Below are 26157 nucleotides of genomic sequence, written 5' to 3'. Positions count from 1 at the left end.
TTTCTTCATCTTATTAAAAATTAATAGTGCTGACATTTTTTAGAAGTAGATAGTTTATTGTCCTAATAGTTCACTTTTAACAATCCTTCCTAAATTCTTCTGCTTTTAGATAATTTAAGTTACAGGTATAGTTTTATGGTAAGCATAATGAATATTTCTCAGAAAAGTAGGCTGTTAACATGAAGTAAACATTTAAGTGCAATCATTTAATATAACGCTTGCTGCCCTAACATAAATACTTACAAAGCTGACTACTGCTGTATATGTTATTTAAGATGAAGAAATTGAAGCAAGAAGTTAAAACACTTTTCAAAGACTGTTTAGCATATTAGCTGCAGAGCAGAGATCAGGTCTTTCCTGACTCATCTGCATGTAACTGAATGACTAGAATACAATATATTATCTTCAGAATGAAACAGTCCAGTTTTTATTATTTTGTGGGGTTGTTTATTAATTAATATTTTGATTAAAACTGACATCTGATTAAATATCTTACTCTGCTTTTTTAATCTCTTCATAGACAAAATGTGACTTTCTGCCCTGCTAAGTGAGGATTTACTGGGCTAGATGTTGATTCAGTAGGTTGCAAGTGGAGTGGTTGCCCCCTGAGGGTCATATTAAAGCTTGAGGGGAGCTTTTTGAGCAACATTGCATCTTAAAGACAATATATCAAGCTGATAGATACATGGCTCTTCTGTTGAGAAATTTTCAGTAGAATTATTGCTGGTTGCCAGTTATTACTTGGGTAGTAAGGAGTCTCTTGGGAATACAGATCGGATAAAAAGGGTTAAGCTGAGGGAAATGTTACACTGAAGACCTTGGTGAGGAGGATTGTTTGCAATAGTCAAAGGATGTTTTGTGTGCAATTTAGAATTACCTTTTTCTTTGGAGAAGTGCTCTGTAGTTTTAATGATCAAAATGTGATTAGTGTTACAAAGCACCTTTTTCATTATGACTCAGCAGAGACTCCAGAACATCTTTGTTGTACAGTCCTGTCCCATTCCTTTTGGAAGAGCAGATTAAGGACATTCTCTGCAACCTATGGAAAATTTTCAATGAAATAAAGTTGCAAAATATTCACATGTGTTTGTTTGATAGTAGTGAGGTAGGCCTGTTTTACAGGTCAGTTGACTTTCACAGAAGAGATTTGTCTAAATTTCCCACACTTCCCTCTGTTGGGTTTTTGTTGGTAGAAGAGATTTGAACATTTAGCTGAGATTACCTACACCATTAAAATAACATATGCACTGTGAATTGTTATTGACATTTAGACAGCTACATCTTTGTTTTTTGATGAACATTCCTGTATCACTATAATAACCACCACTATACATACATAAAGATTAATCAGAGCTTTTACTTTGTCGATCTCGGGGAGCTTTACAAAGAAGGATAAGTATTATTATCTCAATTTAACAGATTGAGAAATGAAAGACAAAGGTGAAGTGATGTGTTCTTACAGATCTGGAAATAAATTTAACGCTTTGCTTCCTCAGTGAGTTGCTTGTACTGGCTCCTCAATAACAATGTGAACTTTATCTTACTGGCCAAATTACAGCTCAGCTAATTAGATTAATTGTTAGATGTAGCTTTTCTGCTGTGTAGAACGTCTGTGTGCACTTAAACAAAAGGTGCATATTAAGCTACAGACAGTTCAGTTTTAAATGAGGTAGTACCCTGCTTTGAAGGGATATTGAGTCTTTCTTTTAGTGTCAGCTTGTGGAAACACTTTAAAATCCTCTAACAAAAGTTATTATATTGATTGTGCCATCTTTTTGCTGAGGCGATCGGCTCCGGGGCAGACGTGTTCTGCAGCGGAGCAGGGGACCGAGGCGGGCAGGGCTTTTTGTCCGGCATCGAGGCCACTCGGGGGAGCCGCCGGGACCCGGCTGTCCTCGCGAGGGAGGCTGACGAGGCGAGGGCGGAGCCAGCAGCGCCCCCTCCCAGGCTGTTCAAAAGCTGCCCCTACGGAGCGCGAGCGACCAGGAGCGCGGCGAACAGGACGGGCAAACAGGGCGTGGCACGTCGAAGGGCGTGGCAGTTCGAGCGGCAGTTCGAGCGGGGGGCCCATCGTCGCTCTGTTGCAGCTGCCTCTCCCTTCGGTGCTTGTAACCTGCTTGCGTAGAACCTGACCATGGTATCAACCAGGCAGAAAACCATGGCCTCCGCATCTCGTGCGGCATCTCCAGCCACGGTCGCCTGTGTGGCTACTCAGACGGAGGGCTCGGGGAAACACGCAGCCGTCCAGGTCCTGGGCTGCAGAGTGTGCCCCAGCCTTCTGTCGGTCTCCGACAGCAGTGGTGGGTGTGCCTGTGGGAGGTGTGCCCAGGTTGAAGAACTGCTCAGCCAGGTAGCGGAGCTCCGGGAGGAGGTGAACAGGCTCAGGAGCATCAGGGAATCAGAGAGGGAAATTGACTGGTGGAGGTGCGCTCTACCCTCTCTGAGGCAGGCTCACGAGACTGCCACGGCACAGGCGTCTCCTGTTACGCAGAAGACGGAGGTTCCCTCCTCCGGCCAGGCAGCGGGAGGAGACCTAGATCAAGGGGGGGAATGGAGGCAGGTGCCTATTCGGGGTGGTAGGCGAGCCCTCTCTCTGCCCACCTCACCTTCTCATCTACCCTTAAATAATCGATATGAAGGACTAGAGCAAGACAATCTAAATGACAAAGTAGACAAACACCCGTCCCAGTTGGAGGGGGCGCCTAAGACAATGCGACCTACACGTCGCATTGCCACATCATCCTTCAAAAAAGAAAGAAGGGCTATTGTTATGGGGGGCTCCCTCCTGAAAGGGACAGAGGGACCGATATGCCGACCGGACCCAACCCGCAGAGAAGTCTGTTGCCTCCCTGGGGCTCGGGTGAGAGACTTTGCCAAGAAAGTCAAGCGCCTGGTACGGCCCACTGACTACTACCCGCTACTGGTCTTTCAGGCTGGTAGCGATGAAGTAGCAACGAGAAGTCCGAAGGCGATCAAAAGAGACTTTAGGGATTTGGGGCGACTACTTAGAGGATCAGGGGCGCAGGTGGTGTTTGCCTCTGTCCTTCCGATAGGGGGGATCGAAGCTGAAAGACGTACTGTTCACATAAACTCATGGCTTCGAGACTGGTGTGACCGGCAGAATTTCGGTTTCTTTGATCATGGGAAGGTCTACGCTACACCGGGCCTGATGGCACCGGATGAGATGCGCCTCTCTCGGAGAGGGGTAAGGATCTTTGGTCAGGAGTTGGCAGGGCTGATAGATAGGGCTTTAAACTAGAGTCGAAGGGGGAAGGGGCTAAAACCAGGCGCGCCGGTGAAGACCTAAGGGATGGTACGCTAGAATCAGAGGGGCTGTGTGCCAGTGGGGTCCTTTGGTCAGATCCACAAGGTGCTGAGTGTAAGGAGACGCACCTGAAGTGCTTTTACACAAACGCACGCAGTATGAGGAATAAAATAGATGAGCTAGAAGTCCTGGCCCAGTCCCGCAACTACGACATCATCGGCATAAGCGAAACCTGGTGGGATGAGTCCTGTGACTGGGGTGTTGCGATAGATGGTTACAGGCTCTTCAGGAGGGACAGGCAGGGTAGGCGAGGTGGTGGGGTGGCGATGTATGTGAAGCAGGGGCTGGACTGTGTGGAACTTCAGGTCGGCGATGGCAAAGTTGAGAGCCTCTGGGTAAGGATCAAGGGACGAACGAATAAAGGGGATGTCGTTGTGGGAGTCTATTACAGACCGCCTGGCCAGGACGATAGCGCCGATAAATTATTCTTTACAGAACTAAGAGAGGCCTCGAGATTAACTCCCCTTGTCCTTATGGGGGACTTCAACTTGCCGGACGTTAACTGGGAGTGCCACACGGCTGACACGAGCAAGTCCAGGGGGTTCATGAAGCACCTAGATGATAACTTCTTGGTACAGGTGCTAACGGAGCCAACTAGGAAAGGTGCCCTCCTAGACCTGTTGCTAGAAAACAGAGAGGGTCTGGTGGGAGATGTGGTGATTGGTGGCCGCCTCGGTCATAGTGACCATGAGGTGGTTGAGTTCAAAATTTATGGTGACAGAAGGAAAAGTGCCACCAAAACCTCATCCCTAGATATGGGGAAAGCGGACTTCAGGCTGCTCAGGGAACTAGTCAGTAAGGTCCCCTGGGAAACTGCTCTTGAAGGCCTCGATGTCCACCAGTGCTGGTCACTCTTTAAGCGATGCCTCCTAGAAGCACAAGATAAGGCAATTCCAAAATATCGCAAGTCAGGCAGGCGGGGCAGGAGGCCGGCGTGGCTGACCAGGAACGTTCTAATGGAGATTAGGCGGAAACAGAGAGTGTTTCGCTACTGGAAGGAGGGCCAGGCGTCATGGAAAGAATACAGGGATGCTGTTCGTGTTTGTAGGGAGAAAGTTCGAGTGGCCAAAGCACACCTAGAGTTGAAGCTGGCTGTGTCTGTGAGAGAAAATAAAAAGGGTTTTTTTAGATATGTAAATGGAAAAAGGAGAACTAAAGAATACATAGGGCCGCTCCTTGATAGGGAAGGTCTCCTCACAGACGATGACGTAGGCAAAGCAGAGACGCTTAACGCCTTCTTTGCCTCTGTCTTCAATGCCAATGATGGGCTTCGGGACCCAGGGTGCCCTGAGCTGGAGGACCGGGACAGTGGGGATGACAAACTCCCAACTGACCCTGAACGTGTGCAGGATTTTCTACTCCACCTGGATCCCTACAAGTCCATGGGTCCGGATGGGATTCATCCCCGGGTGCTGAAAGAGCTGGCGGATGTCATCGCGGAACCTCTTTCAATTATTTTTCAACGATCCTGGGAATTTGGAGAGGTCCCGGTAGACTGGAAGCTGGCAAATGTTGTGCCAATTTTCAAGAAGGGTCAGAAAGAAGACCCTAGCAATTACAGGCCTGTCAGTCTCACGTCAGTGCCTGGTAAAATCATGGAGAAGTTGGTTCTCGGACTTATTGAGGCGCACCTGGGGGACAAAGCAGTCATTGGTCCCAGCCAGCATGGGTTTGTGAAGGGTAGGTCCTGCCTAACTAACCTGATTTCCTTTTATGATAAGATCACCTGTATGGTGGACCAAGGGAAACCAGCTGATGTGATTTTTTTGGACTTCAGCAAGGCTTTTGACACGGTTTCCCATAGGATCCTACTGGACAAAATGTCCACCATACAGCTAAATAAAAACATCATACGATGGGTGAGCAATTGGCTAACGGGCAGGGCCCAAAGGGTTATGGTAAATGGGGCTGCGTCAGGCTGGCGGGCGGTCACCAGTGGGGTCCCTCAAGGCTCCATTTTAGGGCCGGTACTTTTCAATATTTTTATAAACGATCTGGATGTAGGAATAGAGGGTATTTTGAGCAAGTTTGCTGATGACACCAAACTTGGAGGAGTTGTGGACTCAAATGAGGGCGTAAAGGCCTTGCAGAGGGATCTGGACAGGTTGGAGAGCTGGGCGATCACCAACCGCATGAAGTTCAATAAGAGCAAGTGCCGGGTCCTGCACCTGGGACGGGGAAACCCTGGCTGCATGTACAGACTGGGCGATGAGACGCTGGAGAGCAGCCTAGAAGAGAGGGATCTGGGGGTCGTGGTAGACAGCAAGTTGAATATGAGCCAGCAGTGTGCCCTGGCAGCCAGGAGGGCCAATCGTATCCTGGGGTGCATCAAGCACGGCATCGCTAGTAGGTCAAGGGAGGTGATTGTCCCGCTCTACTCTGCGCTGGTGCGGCCTCACCTCGAGTACTGTGTGCAGTTCTGGGCACCACAGTATAAAAAGGACATGAAACTGTTGGAAAGTGTCCAGAGGAGGGCTACGAAGATGGTGAAAGGCCTGGAGGGGAAGACGTACGAGGAACGGCTGAGGTCACTGGGCCTGTTCAGCCTGGAGAAGAGGAGGCTGAGGGGAGACCTCATCACAGTCTACAACTTCCTCGTAAGGGGTTGTCAAGAGGCAGGAGACCTTTTCTCCATTAACACTAGTGACAGGACCCGCGGGAACGGGGTTAAGCTGAGGCAGGGGAAATTTAGGCTGGACGTCAGGAGGGGGTTCTTCACAGAGAGGGTGGTTGCACACTGGAACAGGCTCCCCAGGGAAGTGGTCACTGCACCGAGCCTGTCTGAATTTAAGAAGAGATTGGACTGTGAACTTAGGCACATGGTCTGAACTTTTGGGTAGACCTGTGCGGTGTCAAGAGTTGGACTTGATGATCCTTAAGGGTCCCTTCCAACTCAGGATATTCTATGATTCTATGATTCTATGATTCTATGATCTTTGTTGTTGCTGAGCTTGCCTGCTAACAACTTTAGTAAGCACTTTATAAGGAAATGACAAAATAATTCATGATTATCTGTGAGTACTGTACTTTATATCCTGTAAATCCCGCATTGCACAACTCAACTTCAACATTAGTTATGTTGCTGCTAAACAGAGCAATGTTAAGTGAGGTAAATATATGTTCTCCATTTTACTCTGAGTGTAATTTAATTCACATAGAGAGGCATTTGGTGTGCAGATGTTTGGTTTTGATGGCTCAGCTGGAGGGATGTCAGTGGCTGTTCATGTTAAATCGGCCATTTTTTTTCCTTCAGAGTTGAAGTGCTCTCAGGCTCTTGATTGGCCTTGAATGTATCTGCAAGGGATTTGCAGGCCATGAATTACTTTAGATTCAGACATCTCCTGGATTTAGAAACAGTAAGGTTTCAAGTTTATTTGGAATTCACCAGTCTCATTGCCTAGGTCTATATAGCGATAACAGGAGGGAGTATCCAAATGTGGCCAGGCTGGCTAAAGCCCCATAATTTTATTTCACCTTTTTCATGGTAACAGAGAAAAAGGGAACTTTTTATCTTATGTGAACTGGAGGACCTTAAACTTAAGGGAAAGGAAATCAATTTACAGATTGCAGCAAGCCATGTCTTGTACCTTCCTGTACAATTTGGAGCTGGAGCTGAAGAATTTTGAAGTTCCCCAGTCATAAATATGCATAATCAAAGTCAACCTTTTAGGTGCTAGTTCGCATATTACATAGTTCACACACATAGTATGCCTATGTCAGTATAAATTCAAAAATGTGGTATATGACTGGTGACATTTTTTCATAGTTGATGATATTCTTTCACCTGTTCTAGGGAGAGAAGGATATGGGCAGTGTTTCCAGTGTTTCACAGGCTGTAACTTCCCTCGTAGTAACCACCACATATTTGGGTAGTAAATGAAGATCATAAAACTTACTGTAAAATACCGTTCATTCATCTTACAACTTTCGCCTTGAGGCTTACAACTACACCTTAAATTACAGATCTGTGAGACTGTTTTTATAATAGAGAGAAACAAGAAATAACGGCAACAAGAATTTCTGTTGGAATGACTAAAGAAAAATGCAAATTGTAACTACTGGACTATGAAACGCAAAACTATTACACAAGTTTAAATGACAAAGGCAGTGACTTTCCAGTGTTTTAACTTGTTGGAAAAGAGCTACAGAGCTACAGACATGCACTGTATATAAAAGTTCCAGATGTGTTTATGTACAGAAAGTTTCTCCAACAGATTGTTTTCTTTTTAAAGAAAAACATGCAAAGCCTTAAACTCCGGGGTGCAAGTTGGCATAGTTCTTTTTACTGCATACAGGGAAATTTGCAGCAGTTAAAGGTCATTCATAGCATTACTAGTGACATATTTTGATCTGCAGTTCATATAAACTACAAGATATAAATCTGCAACTTCATATAAACTGATTTCCTTAACAAAATTGTAGACTGAGACTTCAGTGAATCTATTTTGATTTCTACCTGAAAACTTTTTTTTTTAATTAAAATTTCTTCTGTTTTCTTTTTGAATTTTTATAAATTTATAAGAGTATGGAGGTACTTGAATGATATAAGATCTGATCATTGTTAGTCTTGCTGAGTACAATTTCTGTGAGCATATCTTTAAGTTCTAGGGGTGGCAGAACTGGGCACAAGGAGAAGCAGATAATATATGAACAGGTGGTAGAGAATATGTTGCTTATGAATTCCTTTTGGTGTTTGGATGTTTGCTTTTAGCAAAATGATATTCATGTAACTGCTTTGGAAAGAAGAATATAAAGAAATATCATAGTTTAGTAGTGAAAATGTTAAACTAAATGGACCATGTTAACATTGCTGTTGATCCTGAGGAACAGTTTTTCCAGTATATGGAGCGTTTTGTTTCCACCCAGCATATGTTGTCCATGGTTTTCTCTGCTCTAATTCATCCATGCTTTTCGACAGCTCCAGATGGTGTTATGCCTCCAAGGCTTTCATCTGCCACTCCGACCAGTCTTCAGGTTGTCTGGTCTACACCAGTTCGCAACAACGCCCCAGGCGCACCCAGCTACCGACTCCAGATGCGGCGGAGGCATTCTGCTGGTGACATTCTAGAGTACGCAGACCACTGCAAGGCCACCGTGAGCTGCTGAGGAAGAAAAGTCCTATTATCTCAAATATGGCTCACCTTTAGGGTGGCAAATTTTAGGGTGGCAAAATATTTGTTTGCAAGTCTTGTCATGTTTTAGTCTTGCTTTTGGTGGTGGGATGTTTAAAGCTGTAAGTCACGCTACTTTTCTTCGCAGGTTGCTTTCCAGCCCAACTGCTTCCTTACAACACAGTGTCAGAGATCTTCAGCCGTACACTGAGTATGAGATGAGAGTGGTTGCCTCCAATGGTTATGGTAATGCTTATAGTGACTGGACTTCAATGACTACAGCAGAGGACAGTAAGCAGTCCACTCTTATTTAACTCCATTTAGCAAAAAGTAGAAACAATTGTTCAGCTGCTGTTGTGCATAACTTATTTGGTTATCTTGCTTTCCCAGTTAAATAGAAATAATGTATTTCCTTTCTGAACAATAGTTTCTAATAGTAACTCCTAAGTGATCAACTATCTGTTATCTTAGCGTTTCATAAGCGTGAATATTTAAATACATATTTGGGGAAATAGTATCTTTTTTTTTTTTTTTAATAACATCCCTCTGTGCATATGTGTTCATATATGGCTAGCTTAAGATACACCTAAGTACAGCCTTTTAAGTGGCATTCCTTTATATTCAGGGACTTGATTCTGATTTCAGTGATATCAGAGAAAATAAGTTGAAGTTAATAGTATATGACTGTTGTCTTATCTATGTTTAAAGAATACTTAAACTATACCACAGCTGAACAGAACTTTTCCACTTATCTTTGTTAATTCAAAGTGGTGATCTACTGGTCTGAAATTGAGTTTATCATTGCCAGTCCCATCCATCACTTTCCTTGTTAATAGTTCTATGTTTTGCATACTCACTCCACATCATTTGTTCAATAGTCCCTTGATTTAACAAAGAGGTGTCAGTGTATTAGTATAGTCACTTCAGTTGTTAGGGTAAGATTTTGCATGATAGAGCATGTGAGCAAAAATAGATGACAAAACTTGAGTTTACTGTTACTACATACACAAAATACATAATTTTCAACTTTTTTTTTTTTTTTAAAGAAACAACTATTAGTTTTCTCATACACTGCTGTAGAATATCTAATAGCCTACCTTTTTTTTTGTAAGAAAAGTTGTTTCAGAAAAAAAAAAAAAAATCTTTGCTTTTTTAAAATCAGTTACTGTTGACCCCATTGTAGCAGGTTTTAGAGAAATTTAGTATTTACTAAAGAGATTTTTTCCTGTTATGTCTTGTTGGATAAGAAAGCAAGACATTCTGAGCACGGAAAGGGTTGCCATGGGGTTGATGATACAAAACTAAAATCCTGACTGACTGGCTTCATGACTATCTTACCTTCACTGCCTTCACACCAAAGTGCCTTGGGTTGTTACTGTTTTACACTGATATAACATCTGTATTTGGGACTGTAAATTTAACCTGATGCTCATAAGCAATTGTTGCAGCAAAGCGCTTGTGACACAACTTGGTTTTAGTCCTTCCTCTAAATGGATAGCTATATATTTTGAGAAAACACCCTGAAAGAAAACGTGTTTCCACAAATGGCAAACAATTTTCTTTGAAGCTGAACAAATGATTCACAACAGAACTTTATTTGATAAACCCATTTAAGCTCAAAACATGTAAATATTTCTATAAGCATATTACCTTTAAGTAATTACCTAATAAAAGCAAGTTGTGAACTTTGTCTTTACGCACTGAAGATGTGTTACCTACATTTGAAAATCTTTGTTGAGATTCAGTTCCTGGATTGTACTTGTATATTACCAAAAGTGAGTATAATATTAAACTTGTCTTCTCTGACTATTTCATTCATATTGTATTGATTATTTAGCTCTGGTCAGATAGTTCACATAGTGTTGTTTCTTTCTTAGGTAGAAGGAACACAGAAAGGCATCGCTTTAAAAGGCATCACTTGTTAGTATATGTAAAAATTATTATTTTTTTGCAAAGCAGTAGATGTAGAATTTTAAAATTTTATTTTTTGAGAGTTAGGTATAGGACAGACGGCCTACACAAAGCATGCATTCCTATACAGTCATAGAATCATAGAATCATTGAATAGCCCGAGTTGGAAGGAACCCACAATGATCATTGGGTCCAACTCCTGACTCCACACAGGTCTATGCAAAAATTCAGACCATATGACTAAGAGCATAGTCCAAATGCACCTTAAACTCCAATAGGCATGGTGCCATGACTATGTCCCTGGGGAGCCTGTTCCAGTAGGCAAAAAACCTCTCAGTGAAGAACCTTTTCCTGATATCCAGCCTGAATGTTCCCTCTTGCAACTTGACTCCATTCCCTATCACTGATCACTAAAGATAATAGATTGGCACCTGCCCCTCCACTCCCCCTCATGAGAAAACAGTCCTTCTGGAACATATATGTAGAAGCTAGCTGCTGTATACAACTTGGATAACATTTGTGCACAAGCATGATGTACTACCCTCTGCAAAACCCAACTGTAAAAATGCCTGAAGTTAGTATGGAAGGCAGATGTTGCAAAAGGAATTTAAGAATAAGAAAAATATTTATATACTGTGTTTATGAAATTCAAATATTTTAAGATTACCAATCTACTTTGCTCTTCAGCTATGATGCTGTATCTTGTTCCCTAGCTTAAAACAAACAAACAAAACAAACAAATGAAAACCACCATGTTCTGTGGTTCCATTACAAACTCTGTGTCTCCAAGGAGAAAATGATTTTTCTTAAAATGTCGTGTTCCCTTTGTATTAATACTGCTAGAGAATACATGTTGATATGTCTCTAATATTCAACAAACCTTGTAATTACTTTCATTGTTGACAAAAAAAAAAACTTTCATTGTTGATAAAGGTCTCTGGTTTTGGTATCATTATGGAGGGCTGCCATCTGTAAAAGGATGTTCAACTCAGCTGCTTAAGACTGAATGATTGTCATTGGATATAAGCAGTATTTCTGTCAAGGCTTCAATATGTTTCTTATAAAACTGCTTATACTGACAGTTTGTTGCAGAACTACACTTAATTCCTGGCCCAGCTAACCAGGGGCCTTTGACTTTGACTTTTTAAAGTACAACTTGACAGTAGAAATTTCTGTATCTCTTACTCTGGTGAAATATATGTGTATACCCATGTTCTTATCAAATTTTACATAGTGAATGCATATCTTTTTTGTTTCACCAAAGCATAAAATATCTGTAGGAATAAAATGTATGCATGTATGTGTGTTTATGTACACACAAACCTGATGGCAGTAATGTAAATCATCTTATCCATTTTTAAAGACAGTAGAGTTATTAATACAAGCTGATGATTTCACAATATGTAGCAAATTGCATATTATATTTAATGTATGAAAAATATTTAGTAAATTATCAGGATGTTAGGAATGATTAAAAAAAAATTAGCAAAAGCTGACATAAAAATCTGTTGTATCTGGTAATAAATTATCTTATTGTAATGTTTAGTAGGCTTGGGGTGCTATTGATTAAAGGAAAAATGTTGTAAATAATTTTCACATATTTCCATTTACATGAGTGTGGAACTATTAACTGATTCCATGAAATTTTTAAAGTCTAACCTGCCAGTGCCAGATGAGAATAATGTATATATCCTATGAATATTTTAAAACCTGCTAAGCATGTATTGATAAAAAATGTTACAGTGATCTTGGTCAGTATAGCATCAGAATATTTACTGCCAGACAAATAGAAACAGTCGTTGAAGTTTCTGGATTAGATCTTCCTTTCAGTAAATTGAGTGTAAATTTAAGATAACTTCCTGGAAATCAATGATCAATGTAATCCCCACTGGACTGAGAGGTCAGTAAGTACCATTGAGCTGAGAGCAGAATTTCATGCATTGCATTCAGAAATAAAATTAATTTTTCTAGATATATAAGCAGATGTCAATTAGGTTTTACCTTTCGTCATGGTAAGTCTTTAAACTATCTGGGAAGGAAAGTGAAAAAGAATTGGTTATTGTTATGGTTGGCAAAATTGTACTGGCTGATAGCAATCCACCAGAAGTAATATTTGATCACAGGGATAGTTCAGAAATGAGAAAGGTGCTTTTCATAGCATTTAGGAAGATACATCTTGATTTGTACAAATTTGAAGCTATAAAACGTACTACTTAGAGAAAATCTGCCTATTCTTTTATTTGGAATGTCCTAAAACCTGTTTGGAGTCCAGTGAAGTATGTACAGGAGGACATCTCAGTCATCAGCATGTTCTCTTTCAGACACCTGTATCTTGGATTAGCGTATTTTTCCAGTATGGAGAATTCTCACAGAAGCTGTTTTATAAGTGCCTGGCTTGCATTAGTTGAGTAAAAAATTTTTGTGAGTTGCCTATCGGGGAGTCCATGTTTTTTTCTTAGATAGAAATTGCAAATCCACCGCTTTTCTGTGTTAAGCAAGTGATAGTCCAGTCCAATGTTTGTTCACAGTACGAACACATAGTACAAAGTGAGGGTTTGAGATCTTTACGTATGGAAGCTACAAGAGGAACAAGAAACAATATAAGAAGGACAATCCTGCAATTTATCATTCACTCATCAGTGTGTATTTGCTGATGAAGCAGGAGAGTGTTATTTCTGTCATGTAGTGTGTTCCTCTGGCATGCTTACCCCAAAGCTTTGGTTCCAGGGCAAGGAGGCCCATTGTCTTAAAATTTGTTTAAGTAGACAGTAGAGAGAGGCAGGTGCCTCCAGAGGGGAACTCAGGACAAGAGTGTTAGGTGCTACTGTGCTCCTTAGCTTTTGGAAGCGCTTGCTTTCTCTGATGCTTACCCTGGGTGTCTGAAAAGACTAGTCTCCCAGTCTAAAAATAGGTCTAAATTTAGACTAGTCTTCCAGTCTAAAATTAGTGTAAATTAGCTCCATATAATTTAGGCATATAAACTAATCCATAGTTAGTTGATGTGAATGTGCCCACCTGTGTTCAAGGATAAATGAAGTGGAAGCAAGAGAAGACAATGAATAAGAAAAATGATACAGGGAAGAGAAAATCATGAGCAATACATGACAGGGTGAACAGCAAAAGGAGAGTACAATTAAGCTGAAGTAATATGGTGGCAAATATGATATGACAAAAAGTACAATCTGCTCATGCACACCTATAAGTTAAGAATTAGAAGTATTTTCTTAACTGCCTGACTGAGGTACTAGAACCAACACACAGTTGGAATAGAAGTGTGGAAAAATGTGAATATTTTGAAGAGAACTCTCAATATATATCTGATGGGATTTCTATCAATGCATGTCAGTGTATACACAGCTCAATGACTTCTGAGTTCTATGATCTAATGTGATAAAAGATTTCTGTGGTCCCTTGTGCCCAGAACTACACAATGTGGATTTTCTGCTGGATATGGTCAGTAGTATATGAAAGACACTGCACTTTGTTAATATGTATAATTTCATTGTCCATGTTTCTGGAAAGAGTAAATGATTCAAGAATAAAAGGCACAGAATGTCTATTCTGCTTAGTGAGAGAGTTTCCCAGCAAATCAGGTATTTCTCATTAGCTTTAAAGGGCAGTAGTCCAGGTACATGTCTCAGTTTATTAATGAAAGTATAGATTCCCCTGAAATATATCCATGAGAGTATAGCTCCTCACTCCCCCAGTCTGTACAGTAAGTAAACAAATGTGTGGTTCTAGTCAGGAAATTAAAAAAGATTAATGACAGTTTTGTACCTTTATTTTAAGTAGAGTCTGAACTTTGGAGGCAGATGAGCAAAATAGCCTGCCGTAAAAGGTAATTTCATTTGCCAAAATGAAACTACCTCCCAGTATTAATACTGTAATGAAATGGTTTGAAATATGAACTAAGAATCTTTAGGAAAAAGATGCCAACTGTTACCATGTTCAGTAGTTACTTCTATAAACAATTACATCTATGTAAAAAGCTTTATGATTTTATTTTCATCATTGTCAGGCTGAGCTCTGTAGCTGTCATACTTTGCAGTCTTCCCTCCAGTGACAACCACATTGACAACATGTTATACTCCACATTGATTTTACAGTTAAGGAGCTGATTGTGATATATAGGGATTTTAAGAATTCAGCTGAGAGGCTGACTTTTGCCTTTTATCATTCCATTAAAATTTTATAACCATCTTTTTCATGTCATTTCATCCATGAATTCTTACTTTAGAAAGTGATAGCTACTGCTGTGAGCATAACTTTTCTCATGTTCAGAGCTTTTTATTGTATTAGCAAACTATCCCAATTATAGTTAATACTCATGTTTTACATAATTGTGGTGACCCTTTCAACCAAGCAGTATCATGCTAGTTGATTTGTATATAAAATTAGATGATTCTGCTTGCCATTTAAAAAGCAGCTATACTGAATGAGTGTTGGGGACCAGGATTTAATGCTTTCCCATCCAGTGGGGCCAATTAAGCATCTCTCAAACGTCTTGTTTGAACTGTGAGAGTCTTAAAAGTCTCTCTTTTAAAAGGGCAGTAGGGAATGTATAGGTAGGTATGCTAGCTACCGGAATATGCTTGTTTGAGGGGGGATGGAGGGACTAGGGGTACCCAAATTTTAAGTTAGAAACCACCTAGCATACATTACACATTGTCCTTAAGGAATATGCCTAAACTCGGGGGGGAGTTGAAGCACAGGTTCAGCTAATTGTCTCAAATGTTTCACCTGTAATGCCAGCAACTTGTTCAGTACAAATAGAAAGCTTTATCCATCCCCTTCCAACAAACTGCTCAGTTGTTGTGGTTTTGTTCTGTTTTGTGTTTTTGTCCTGCAGAAGCTCACAGTATGATAGGCAATGTACAAGGAATAAATAACATGCTAGTCTGTAGCTCAGTAAATATTGTGTCTTTCAATCTCCCTTCTCCCCATTAAACAAGAATTTGCAGCATCTTATTTTCAAGATCTTCAATTACAAAGCAAATCTCCCTCCTTCACCTTTACACTCCAGCAAAATTTTTGTTTTACAGAATATACGTCTAATTCAGGTTTACACCCCCACCCCTCTGTCTTTCAGTGAAGTCTGAATAATGGACCAAATTTTGTTCCAGCTTATGACTTAATTGATTTTGCCCAAGAGTACATGCAAATAGAATTGGATTGCTCTTTACAACAGATCATCTTTTATACTTGTAAATTCAGAGATCTAAATTAATCCTAGAGTGCACAAGCATTAGTATAAAACTCCATCCTTATTATCACTGTGAGTAGAACAGGAATTGTGATATGGATGAGTTTTATGGAGTTACTTTGTGATGCATCATATAATGAAAGAAAAAACACTGTTACTTTTTCAAATTTAAAAGCCAAAAAAAAAAAAAAAAAAAGAAAAAGAAAGAAAAAGCTTGCTATCCCAATTTTACATCACTGTTTCCACAGACATCAGTGCAATAATCCTGATTTACGTCTCTCTGTAGGAGGAGAATTGGGATTTCTGACTGCTTCAGCTGTTATTCTAAATGAGAGAAAAAGCCAGTCTTTGTGCTGGATTTATTTATTTTCTAGCATCCCTATTTTCATTCTCTCTCCTTCTTTCTCTTTTTTTTCTGTTAACTTATACATTTGCAGGAATTATTTAATTTCTGGTGAAGTAAATTATTCTTCCTATACCGATACTGGTCCTTGTGGTTTGGACAGCATACCACTTCACTAGGAATTAAATAACGAAGTTGTTGACTGCTGTGGAATTCAGTATATGCTATGTCAGAAACTTAGCATGCACATAACCACTAATACATATAAAATTTTCAACCCTTAACATTTGAAACTTGCCTCCCTGAAATCCCCAAACCTGAAGCTATTTTAAACAATTACTAAATCCAAGTGTATCTTTTTTTTAAGATTTCAATAAAATATAATGTTCACAGAAAAATCTCATAAATGTCAAAATTGCTATGGGCAGAATAGGGGGAATATAGTATTTTCTTGATCCGCTGTAGCAATTTATAGATTTCAGGACGTGGTTTATAAGAATGCTAAATGTTCTGGAATTACAGCTGTTACTGATCAGTGATTGAGCCAGATTTGTGTTATTGCACCATGTTCTTGCTTGTACCTAGAGAGCAGTAAAGCCTCAATATAATAAAAAGCACCTGCATTTTAAATGAAATTTCAATTGAAAAACTTAACAGCCCTTCAAATTGCAGAATTTAACGCAGCCCAGTAAAGCTTAAATAACACTTTGCCTCCACAGGCTGAGGGTTTTGCATTCAAGGTGACTTGATTGTGTCGCATGGTGAAATTATTTACAATTAAGGAATTTCTCTGGAGGGCTGCAGAGTATTTGCTGTTCCACAACACCTATGCAGGCATATGGTCGGTCTTTTTCAGTATTCATGGAAGCTCCTGAACCTTTATGATAATTGAATCAGTTAGAGTGCTGAGTGGAGCAAGCATAAAACCTGTTAACCTAAAGGTCAGATCTGTGCATTGTTTATTTATCAGTAGGTGAAAGAGCTAAATCGGCAGCTTCTGTCACAGTCACAGTAAAAAATCACCTATAATATTAACAGGGGGTAGATAAATTGCAAAAAATGGATTAGAATTATAAACAGAATGAAGTAAAATATTGAATATATAATGAGAGATGCAGTAGGGGCTTGCCAAGCTGTAAAATATGCAGATTTGTTATGCCTGTGCTGTTGGTTTCAATCAGTAGCTACTGCTCTAGAAAATATCAGCAATATCTAGAACTGTAGTTCTGTATTGATACTTAGCCTTGCATTTTCTCCACGTGCTAATACAACACTGTTGAGATATATGAGGAAAAAGATGCAGATGAGGGAGGGAAGGTGTGCTTGCAGAGCAGTTTGCCTTCGAGAACCATGTTTATCTCCTGAAGCACTGGGCCTACAGTTTTTGAAGAGATAAACTGGTAGATTTGAACTTCTTTCATCGCTTTGAAACTCACTTGATGAGTTCCACTTCCTACCACTTTTACAACTCACAGACTGTTAGTAATTTTTCTTTCCCTTCTTTTCTGTTACAGAACCTGGACCTTTGGATCCACCGCTTGTACTGAATGTTACGTCAAGGGCAGCAAGCATCACCTGGCAGCATCCTTTAAAGAAAAATGGCATTATCACTCATTATAATATTTACCAAAATGGCCAACTGCATGCTACAGTGCTAGGAGATAGCTCTAATTGCACTGTAGAGGACTTGCATCCTTACACTCTCTATGTGTTTCAGGTAGAAGGATGCACATCTAAAGGATGCTCTCTTTCACCCAAGACTCCATCAATCCATACTCTTCCAGATGCACCTGAAGGCATTCATGCTCCAGGGCTGTATTCTGATACTCCAACCTCTGTGGTTATATCCTGGCAACCACCTGCTTACCCGAATGGTTTGGTGGAAAACCTTACAATAGAAAGGAGGGTAAAAGGGACAGAACAAATATCAACTGTGGTGACTCTCCCTCTTAGTCAGTCCATGAGCTATATTGACCAGAGTACTGCTCTGAGCCCTTGGCAGAAATTTGAATACAGGATACTTATGAACACTCTTCATGGAGGGATGAACAGCAGTGCATGGTCAGAAGTTACCACTCGACCATCAAGACCTGCTGGTGTTCAGCCACCTGATGCAGAAGTGCTGGGACCGCATTCAGTTAAGGTAGGAGTAATTTTCATCACTTTGTGGCTTTAACAGGTTTCCCCTGTAGCAATGGTGTATTTAAGAGAGACATCCATGGGCTGAGCCAATGGATTTCTTTGCTGCAGGGGTAGCTAAATGCTTAGTGTCTGTCCTTTGGCTCAAAAGCATTAAATTCCTTTCCATTTTTCCTTTACACCAGCATCTTGTCATTATGCTCCAGATCATTTTTTTCTTTATACACCTGACTTAGTTTAAATATTAAACTTGATTCTTACCCTTAAGTTCCTATTAAGAACAGAAAATGACCTACTGCCTTCCCCAAAATTTCAAGGTTTCATTAAAATGCTAAGAAGTAACAAGAATTTTAATGTAATTAAGTCTCATATATAACTATCAGATTTTTTAAAATAGCTCATGAAGAAAAAATAGCATTATTGTTCTCCTGATTTACGAAAAAATAGTCTTACAGGACTACCTAGGAAGTTTTCAATTATTTGCATCGTTCTGTAGGGAATGAACTCTAGAGGACAGGATAACTACCATTGTTTTGGCTTGCATACAAACTTCATTCAAGGGAAATTAGTGTAACCAAACAAGAGGGATTTTTGTAGCTTAGAAGCCTCTTTTGTGTAAATACACACATGCTTCCATGGATTCAGTCTTGTACTAATGCCAAAAGTATTGGTATAGTAGCTTGCTCAACAGAGCACAAAACAAAGGACATTTGCATAAGATTGAAGTTCATCTGTTTGATTTATTATTTTTCGTATACATTGTATTTTCAAAAAGTAAACATAGAGTGGTTGTTACCAATGTAGTCTAAGTAGTTTAAGGGTATGAATCCGAGCAGTAAAGCAATCCTGATTTTTTGCTTTGTTCACATGTAACATTAAGCTATGAAAAAAACCACTCACCATTAGATAAAAAAAATTCCTGAGCTCTTAAAATTGTTTTAATGTCTAAGGAATTGCTTGTTACCTCCACATTAATGGCAAATGAGTTCAGTATGAGTACAATGGTTACCGTAAGAATTAATAATGATCGACCACTACTAATTGTGATGAATCGCCAGACTGCTTATTGGAGATTTGGGCTATCTACATCTAGGACTCTGCACTCCATATTTCTGTAGATATATCTTAATATCTACCATGATTTATAGCAAAGTATATTTCATGGATTTACCAGAAGAACTAATGCCGAGTAAACATTAGTTCAATTTTTTAGTTCAATTGTTGCTGAGTAAAAATTAGTTCAATTGCATGCTTACACACGTCCACATTTTATTACATGAGATTTTATACATTGGCTTTATTTTTTGTGATCTATTTGAGCACAGAAAAGAAGTCATTGCAACCTTTAATGCTTCAGTTAATGTGATAAGAGCATAATAATTGCATATCTTTCCCATATTTATTTATTTATTTATTTATTTTTTTCTCCAAGTGCAATCAACACTCAATCCCAATTATAAAAGCCCGTGAGTTATCAGTGGCTTTGTCAGTCTTTACTGGGTGTCTTTTCTTGAGATCAGAGGTGTGTGCTGTAAATTTATTGTCTTTTGCTCAGTTCCAAGATTAAGTAATCTACCCATACTGAATGTCAATTTGATCATTTATTTTTTTGAAACCTGAAATCAGGCAGCTCTGTCTCCATTCTGTAACAATTTAATTTCAATTAAACAATGCTTTTCAAATTTTGTTTTTCAATTTCTGTTTCAATTAAACAATGCTTTTCGATTTTTGTTTTTAGTCTGTTAAGAATAATTTCTATCGAAGATACTGAAGCTTGGATGTTTTTATTTCCAAAACTTGGTTTTATGGTTCATTTTACTTGATTTTAAATCTTTAGGATAAAATATTCAAAATAATTAAAGGTGGCAGCATTTAATAGAGAAAAGTGACTTATTTGGACACCTTTCCAAATATACTGTCTTCTGAGTATCTGTCTTGTAGTGAAAATTCTCTTTCTCAGTGTACCAAATATTGGTATCTTTTGCCAATGCTCACATAAATTCTTCTAACTCATCTAGCATTTTATTTAATTTAGTTTTGTTTATTTATTTTTGTTTAATATGATACTTATCATAATTTCAGGGGAAGGGGTGCCCAAAAATACCCTAGAGGACTAATGAGAATACTTGTTAAAATTTCTGTGCATTCCATGGATGATACATTATTTCACTTCTGATTTCTAAGGTTTGAAGTCTTTGTAAAAAGTCTTAGGATTTCTCTTACTTTTCCAGGACAGCAGAGGCTTTTAGCTTTTTTATTCTTATATTATTAATATCATTCATGATATTTTCAAAAAGCTGAAATACGGTTATCAGTCCAGAAGCGTTCACTGTACTACATAACTGAAGAGATAATGACAAGGGCTTGTTGTACCCAATGGTTTTCTCGCCTTCTGCTTGTTTGCAGATGGGAGCACCAAAGGAAATGACTGGGATTTCACCTCACTTGTTAGTCTTCTTGTGGGTCAAATGGATTAGCTTGCTAGCAGACGAGTTTTTTCTTTCTCTTACATTTTATTGCAAGTTCCTAAGGCTCAGAAAGCACCCAGTGGGTATTGCCATGAGGTTGAGGCTGTGTTGTGGCTTCTATGACTGTTCTGTGGTAGAAGAACATGAAAATAATTAAGTAGCATCCATTTTAAAACATTTGCTTCTTTTTGCCCTATGCTTTCAAACTAGAGGGGAGATCTGAAAAGCTGCTCTTCAAGGCCCTGGTGTGTCTTCACCCCAGACAGCTGGTAGTTTCCCAGACAGAATGAAGTTTCATAGGAAGAATGTCACTTGCTGGTTGGAATTTTTTGTATGTGGAAATAGAATGGATCTGATTTGGGACTGCTTTATGTTGCTGACTTTAAACTTTGAGGAGTCCCAGAAAGGCAGACTTTCTCTCCTGTGTAGCCTACTATCAAATCAAATTTGTGGAGTCTGCCTGTGCTGTAAAATGCTCTCATCTTATTCAGTATCTACAACAGTAAATCTTAAGCAGAGAATACAAAATAAGCCATCTCTTCAGAAAGGAGCCACCATCGGAGTTTAATTACCTCTTGCCCTAGAGAAAGCTGCCCTTCCAGGTTAGCAGAGAAAGTACTGGAAGGGCACCGTGGGAAAGATTAGCAAGAGGCTCCTTTACCAAGCCAGGGTTTCAAATCAATAGAGGCTTTCAGTTGTCACTGCAACCAATCCCTAAACCATGAGCGCAAATATTTACTTATACTGAAAACAGAGAGAATTTATTAAAAGAGAGGGAGAGAGAGAGAGAGAGAGAGAAACATATTTCCATTCTTTTATTTAGTCATAGAATCAATATAAATGATTTGAGGATGTGAAGAATTCAAAGCACTCCGGGATAGTACTCACTTGAGTATACAGCTTATTTTCCTAGACCAAAGCTTTCACTCTGCAAGGAGGAAAATATCAGCACAGCAGGTCAATCTTGGCATAAACACTTTCTTATGTGTATGTTGTCCTTTAGCATTCTATTTTAATCAGAATGGACCGGTATCTCTCAATAACATTTAACTTGCTTTCTTTTGTACAACAGAAAGTGTATAGCTGTTGATAATTTTTAAAGTACCCAATTCTGTGACACCTGCATGATATTTTTTAATATTTGCTGAATTGATAATGTTCATGGTAGCAGAGTATACTGCGCAATAAACTGCTTTTGTGGCTGATTAAATGCCAAAGTGAAGTGGAGGTATTCAGCAACTGCAAAAGCCGTTTATTTAGTATATGCCAATGCCATGAACATTATTCCTGTTACACAAGATTTGCTATACCCTAATGTACAGAAGTATAAAAGAAATTGTTTCCTTTTCTTGTGAGGGTTGCAATTGCTGTGCTGCTTCAATCTCACACTTCACACTGATACGACATTCGGGAATGTAGCTAGGTTGAATGCCTTGAGAAAGAGGCTGGTTTACAAAATGAATAATTATTTGAAGGAGTTCTTTGTGTAGGAAAAGCATTATGTGGCTGGGTATGCTGAACTAAATTAACTGTAGTATGGAAATTATCCAACTTTGGCCATGTAACTTTAGATAGGAAGTCTTTAGATAGGAAGTCTTCCCTTTCATTGCTGTGGTTCTCCCTTGAGGGCTTTGGCCTGGGGAAGACAGCTGTAATCTTGATTATTGGCTTAACTGGGGACTTGCTGATGTATGTTTGTCTGTACTGTTCTCCCTCGCCGACCAATGCCACCACCCAGACCACTGACAGGCAGGAAGCTGCAGCTATTTTCTGTCTTTCTTTACATAACTTTTTCAAATGTGGCACAACCTTTACTTAACCCTGATGTTTCTCTCAAGGGGAACGAGAATTTTTCTTCTTGGTGCTCAGGTAGGTGATAAGAGAATGATTTCCTCCTGATTGGATTACATAAGTACTTTATTGGCATATAATTCTTGTGCCACGGCATTCCTTCATGATAATATCAGTTACAGAAATTTCTTTCAATTTAATTAGATAGAAAATAAGAAAAAAAATAATTAAAAATATGATTTCATTGACTTCTCTCTTAAAGTATGTTATATATGCTGTCAGAAATGCGGTGTAACTGTTTCTGTAGCACCAAACTGTCATTCTTCTTTCTAATTTCTTTTGTTGCATGTTGATTTCATATCATGTCATTCATTTTGTAAGGATTACTTCTGTTTCCTAAGTATTTTCCCATGACTTTGCTGACTGAGGAAGGGTTGCAGGCTTTGATTTCCATTGTCATTTGTGTTTGCTTTTACCCTCGGAGGTGACAGTTGCTTACCTTACAGTTCACCTGCTATTCTGTTCTTTGTGTAGAAGCAGCTGCAGCAAAGACAGATAGTATTCCAGCCTGCAGATTGAGCAATGTCTTCAGTTTGCAGTCCATAAGATGTTCAAGAGATGCAGTCTGCAACTTTTCTTTACAGAAGATTATCATTTATTGCTACAGAGTGATAAATTTTCTAGTAGCTGTTTCTCAGATTTGACTACTAAATTACATCAAGTGAGGAAACAAAATTAACAAGGCTCTATTTTTATAGTTGTTTTCTGTCCTTCTGACAGTGGACTGCTAGATACCTTTTGCTCTGCGAACAGGCTAGGACTGCAAAGCCCAAAAGAAAGATTCCAGTTGTATGGATGCCACTTACACATTTAAACCAAGAATGAAATAGCTTTAGTTAATTTGAGTATCATCCATGAAAAGAAAGATGTTTTCTTTACCCATTTACCCACTTCCCATAGAATTACAGTTACAGATACATGTTCTGGACTTGCTTTTGTCTCACACTTTACTGTCTGCTGTCCTGTGAAGTTGCTTCTGATGACAGAACAATGGATGCTACTGAAATAACTCCATGGGCACTGGTTGTGGTGACTAACACAGCGGTGATCCTTTAGCATTTTAGCTCTGTGGTAAAGCATGATGCTGTTAAAATCCTTCCTCTCCTCTCTTCCAGTTTAAACTCCTGGTCCTTTGCTATTTCATCCTCAAAATGCCTCAAACTACAGTTACCTAAGAACATCACAGCATCACATATCAAGATATATCAACATATCAAGATATATCAACATATATGAAGAACATAATTTTGTGAAAATGAACAACCCTAATATCTAGGCTTTGTATATAATACAACTCTAATATCTAGGCTAAATGGAGATGCAAGAAGGACAAATAGCAGCTTCATTTTGGGGAGAAAAAAAAAAGTTTGGACTTTATTCACTTCTGTTCCAGTTTTATGCAGGTGTGCCTAGTGCACTGGGGAAATTGTTTAGGAGCGATCAATCCTTGTGTGAAGATTGCCTTGTAATGCTGCTAAGGTCAGTGAGACCTTGGTTTATTTGCCACATTAAGTGCTGCTTGAGCGACTTAGGTAGACCAACACCCGTAGGAACAGCCTTAACTTGCACACCAGAGGTTCTCCATGTTTTAGGGTTGTGATTTCTTGCACAGCTTGCTCATTTGGTGCAGATCATACTGTGGAGTGAACTAATCAGGGTTTCATCAGCATATCCCCCTCCCTTTCATAGAGCTTAAGAAGTTTTTCTAGTAGCAATCTGTTACTGCAAACCTGATTGTACAGTTCTTCTGTGGTAGTGTTTGCTGAAGCTGGATACAATTCATCTGCAAAGTCTATGAGAGTAATTATCATTGACCTCTGTCAGGTTTTGCTCTTCTATTATGATACTGGCTCTTAGCTGAGTTCTAGTATAATTTCTGTGAGGCCAGATAAGAACTTATGAGGAAATTCATCTTTTTTTTTTTTTTCTTTTTTTTTTTTTTTATTATTTTTTTTATTATTTTGGATGCAATCCAGCAGTGGCTAGAAATCAGAATTTGGGGTACCAAATCCTTCTTTTCAGTTTTGCTTCTTTATGTAACATAACTTAGTCTGGAATTTAGTCTATTCATCTGTAAAAATGGAATCATGATACTTACAATTTGAGACTTATAACGTGCTTGGAGACCAACGGTGAAAAGGTCTCAGTAGTGTGTTTATTACATTCTGTTTGTAGATGTTACAAGCAGTAGCAAGGAGAAACTAGAATAAAATGAAGCCAAACATGCTGATTTAAAAGCAAACTGTTGAAACCAGGCCTGAACTATTAAAATAGTTATGTGTCCATGCCTCTCTTATCATAGCTCAGAATTAAATTGCATGGTTCCAACTGCTGCCAAAAAAAAAAAAAAAAAAAAAAAAAGAGAGAGAAAGAAAAAGATATACAAGGTTATAGCTGTTTAATAGGGGGAAAATGGCTAATTTCTATCTCTTTAAATTTTGTGGTGGAGAAAATAAGGTACTTTGATCTTTAAATGACAGCTTCCAGAGTCATTACATTGAATCAGTTAATCTCTCCCAGTAGTTACCTTATTCTCTCTTCCTCATGGGCATCCTCTTTCATGGTCTCAGTGCTGAGCTTCAAATCAGTGAACAAACTGTTACTGCTTCCAACACAGCCTGTCTAGTGAGCTTTCCTGCTTTCATGCATTGCCAAGCTCTTACCTCAAACCTTGGCACATCAAAGTGGAGAAGAGGTCTAGCAGTGCCACATGTGTTAACCAGGCAGGCTCCATCATCTTCATTCACACTGTATGGGTTAGGCAATCCCTTGACCTTGACCTGTCAGTGAAGTTAAGAGGCAACAAACAGCCTTCCTTCTGTAAGAGAGAGAAACTTGTTGGAGACTGCATGTCCTGTCACTCCAAGGTAACATATGTAATTCAAAGGAGGTCAAGTGACCAGTGACTGTGAGAATCCTTGGTCATCCTTTTATCTAGTTTAAAAAACATACCAAAGCTATAACTGATCTACATGTCTTTGTATAATATGTCCATGCCCAGATACTTTGCATTTCTGTGTTATCATGCTACTGATTAAAAATTCTTTATTCAGCTTGGCTTTTAATTCTCTCAGAAAAAAAAATAATAATAATAAGAGAATTTCCCCAGTGTAAGCCGCATGCACTAGGAGGTGCTTTATCTGTTAGTGCACAACAAAGGCTCTAAAGTAACATGTGGCAGGTTTTTGTTTGTTTGTTTTGTTTTGTTTTCAGGCTTTAGTAGCTAGTTCAGTGGCAGTATCAGACTCACAAACTGAGGTTCTGGAGCAGTGTCTGTTCTGACAATGTTATAAATCTATTCCTTTATGTGAAGTGGTTACAGTATAAAGTGAATCTTGTGCAAAGTAATTTTGTGTTGGTAGATGTGAAAGTTGGGTATCTAAAATGTAACCCTATTAAAAAATAATTCTTCCTCCCTCCCAGGGAGGTAATAAGGTGAACAGTTTTAGACAGCTTTCTCTTCTGTGAGGGTAATACAAAGAATGTTCCAAAGTATTTGACAAGCACTTCTTTTATTAGAAAACTTGCATTAAGCAACAAGTAACAGGGTTTTTCCTACTGTTAATGACAAAGTTTACTGTATTAATACTCAGGAAAAAAAAAAGGGGGGGGGGGCAAAAAAACACAACCACCTCTAACAACAACAACAACGAAAATATATTATCTTTAGTCACACTTGCTTCAGTGAGGCAGAATTTTGGAACAGGTTCTACACCTCAAAAAAGAGTAATGTAATAATTGTCGCAGAAATGTGTGTTTTACTGTGATGTGTTAGACCTGAAAGTATCCTTTGCTTCTTTCAGCAC

General features: G+C 39.2%; 1 protein-coding gene across 1 annotated transcript in view; it reads left to right on the top strand.

The window, feature by feature from the left end:
• The window catches only part of USH2A (usherin), a 417498-nt gene that overhangs the window by 274141 nt on the left and 117200 nt on the right, over positions 1–26157 (top strand). The window contains exons 39-41 of the mRNA XM_084512774.1: positions 8244–8394; positions 8585–8727; positions 17408–18036. Coding sequence (XP_084368900.1) covers positions 8244–8394; positions 8585–8727; positions 17408–18036 — 923 coding nt within the window. The remainder of the gene's footprint in view (positions 1–8243; positions 8395–8584; positions 8728–17407; positions 18037–26157) is intronic.

The sequence above is a fragment of the Aythya ferina genome (assembly GCF_964211825.1).
Source record: "Aythya ferina genome assembly, chromosome: 3".
Classification (NCBI taxonomy): Eukaryota; Metazoa; Chordata; class Aves; order Anseriformes; family Anatidae; genus Aythya; species Aythya ferina.
This window is presented reverse-complemented; position numbering and strand designations above follow the sequence as displayed.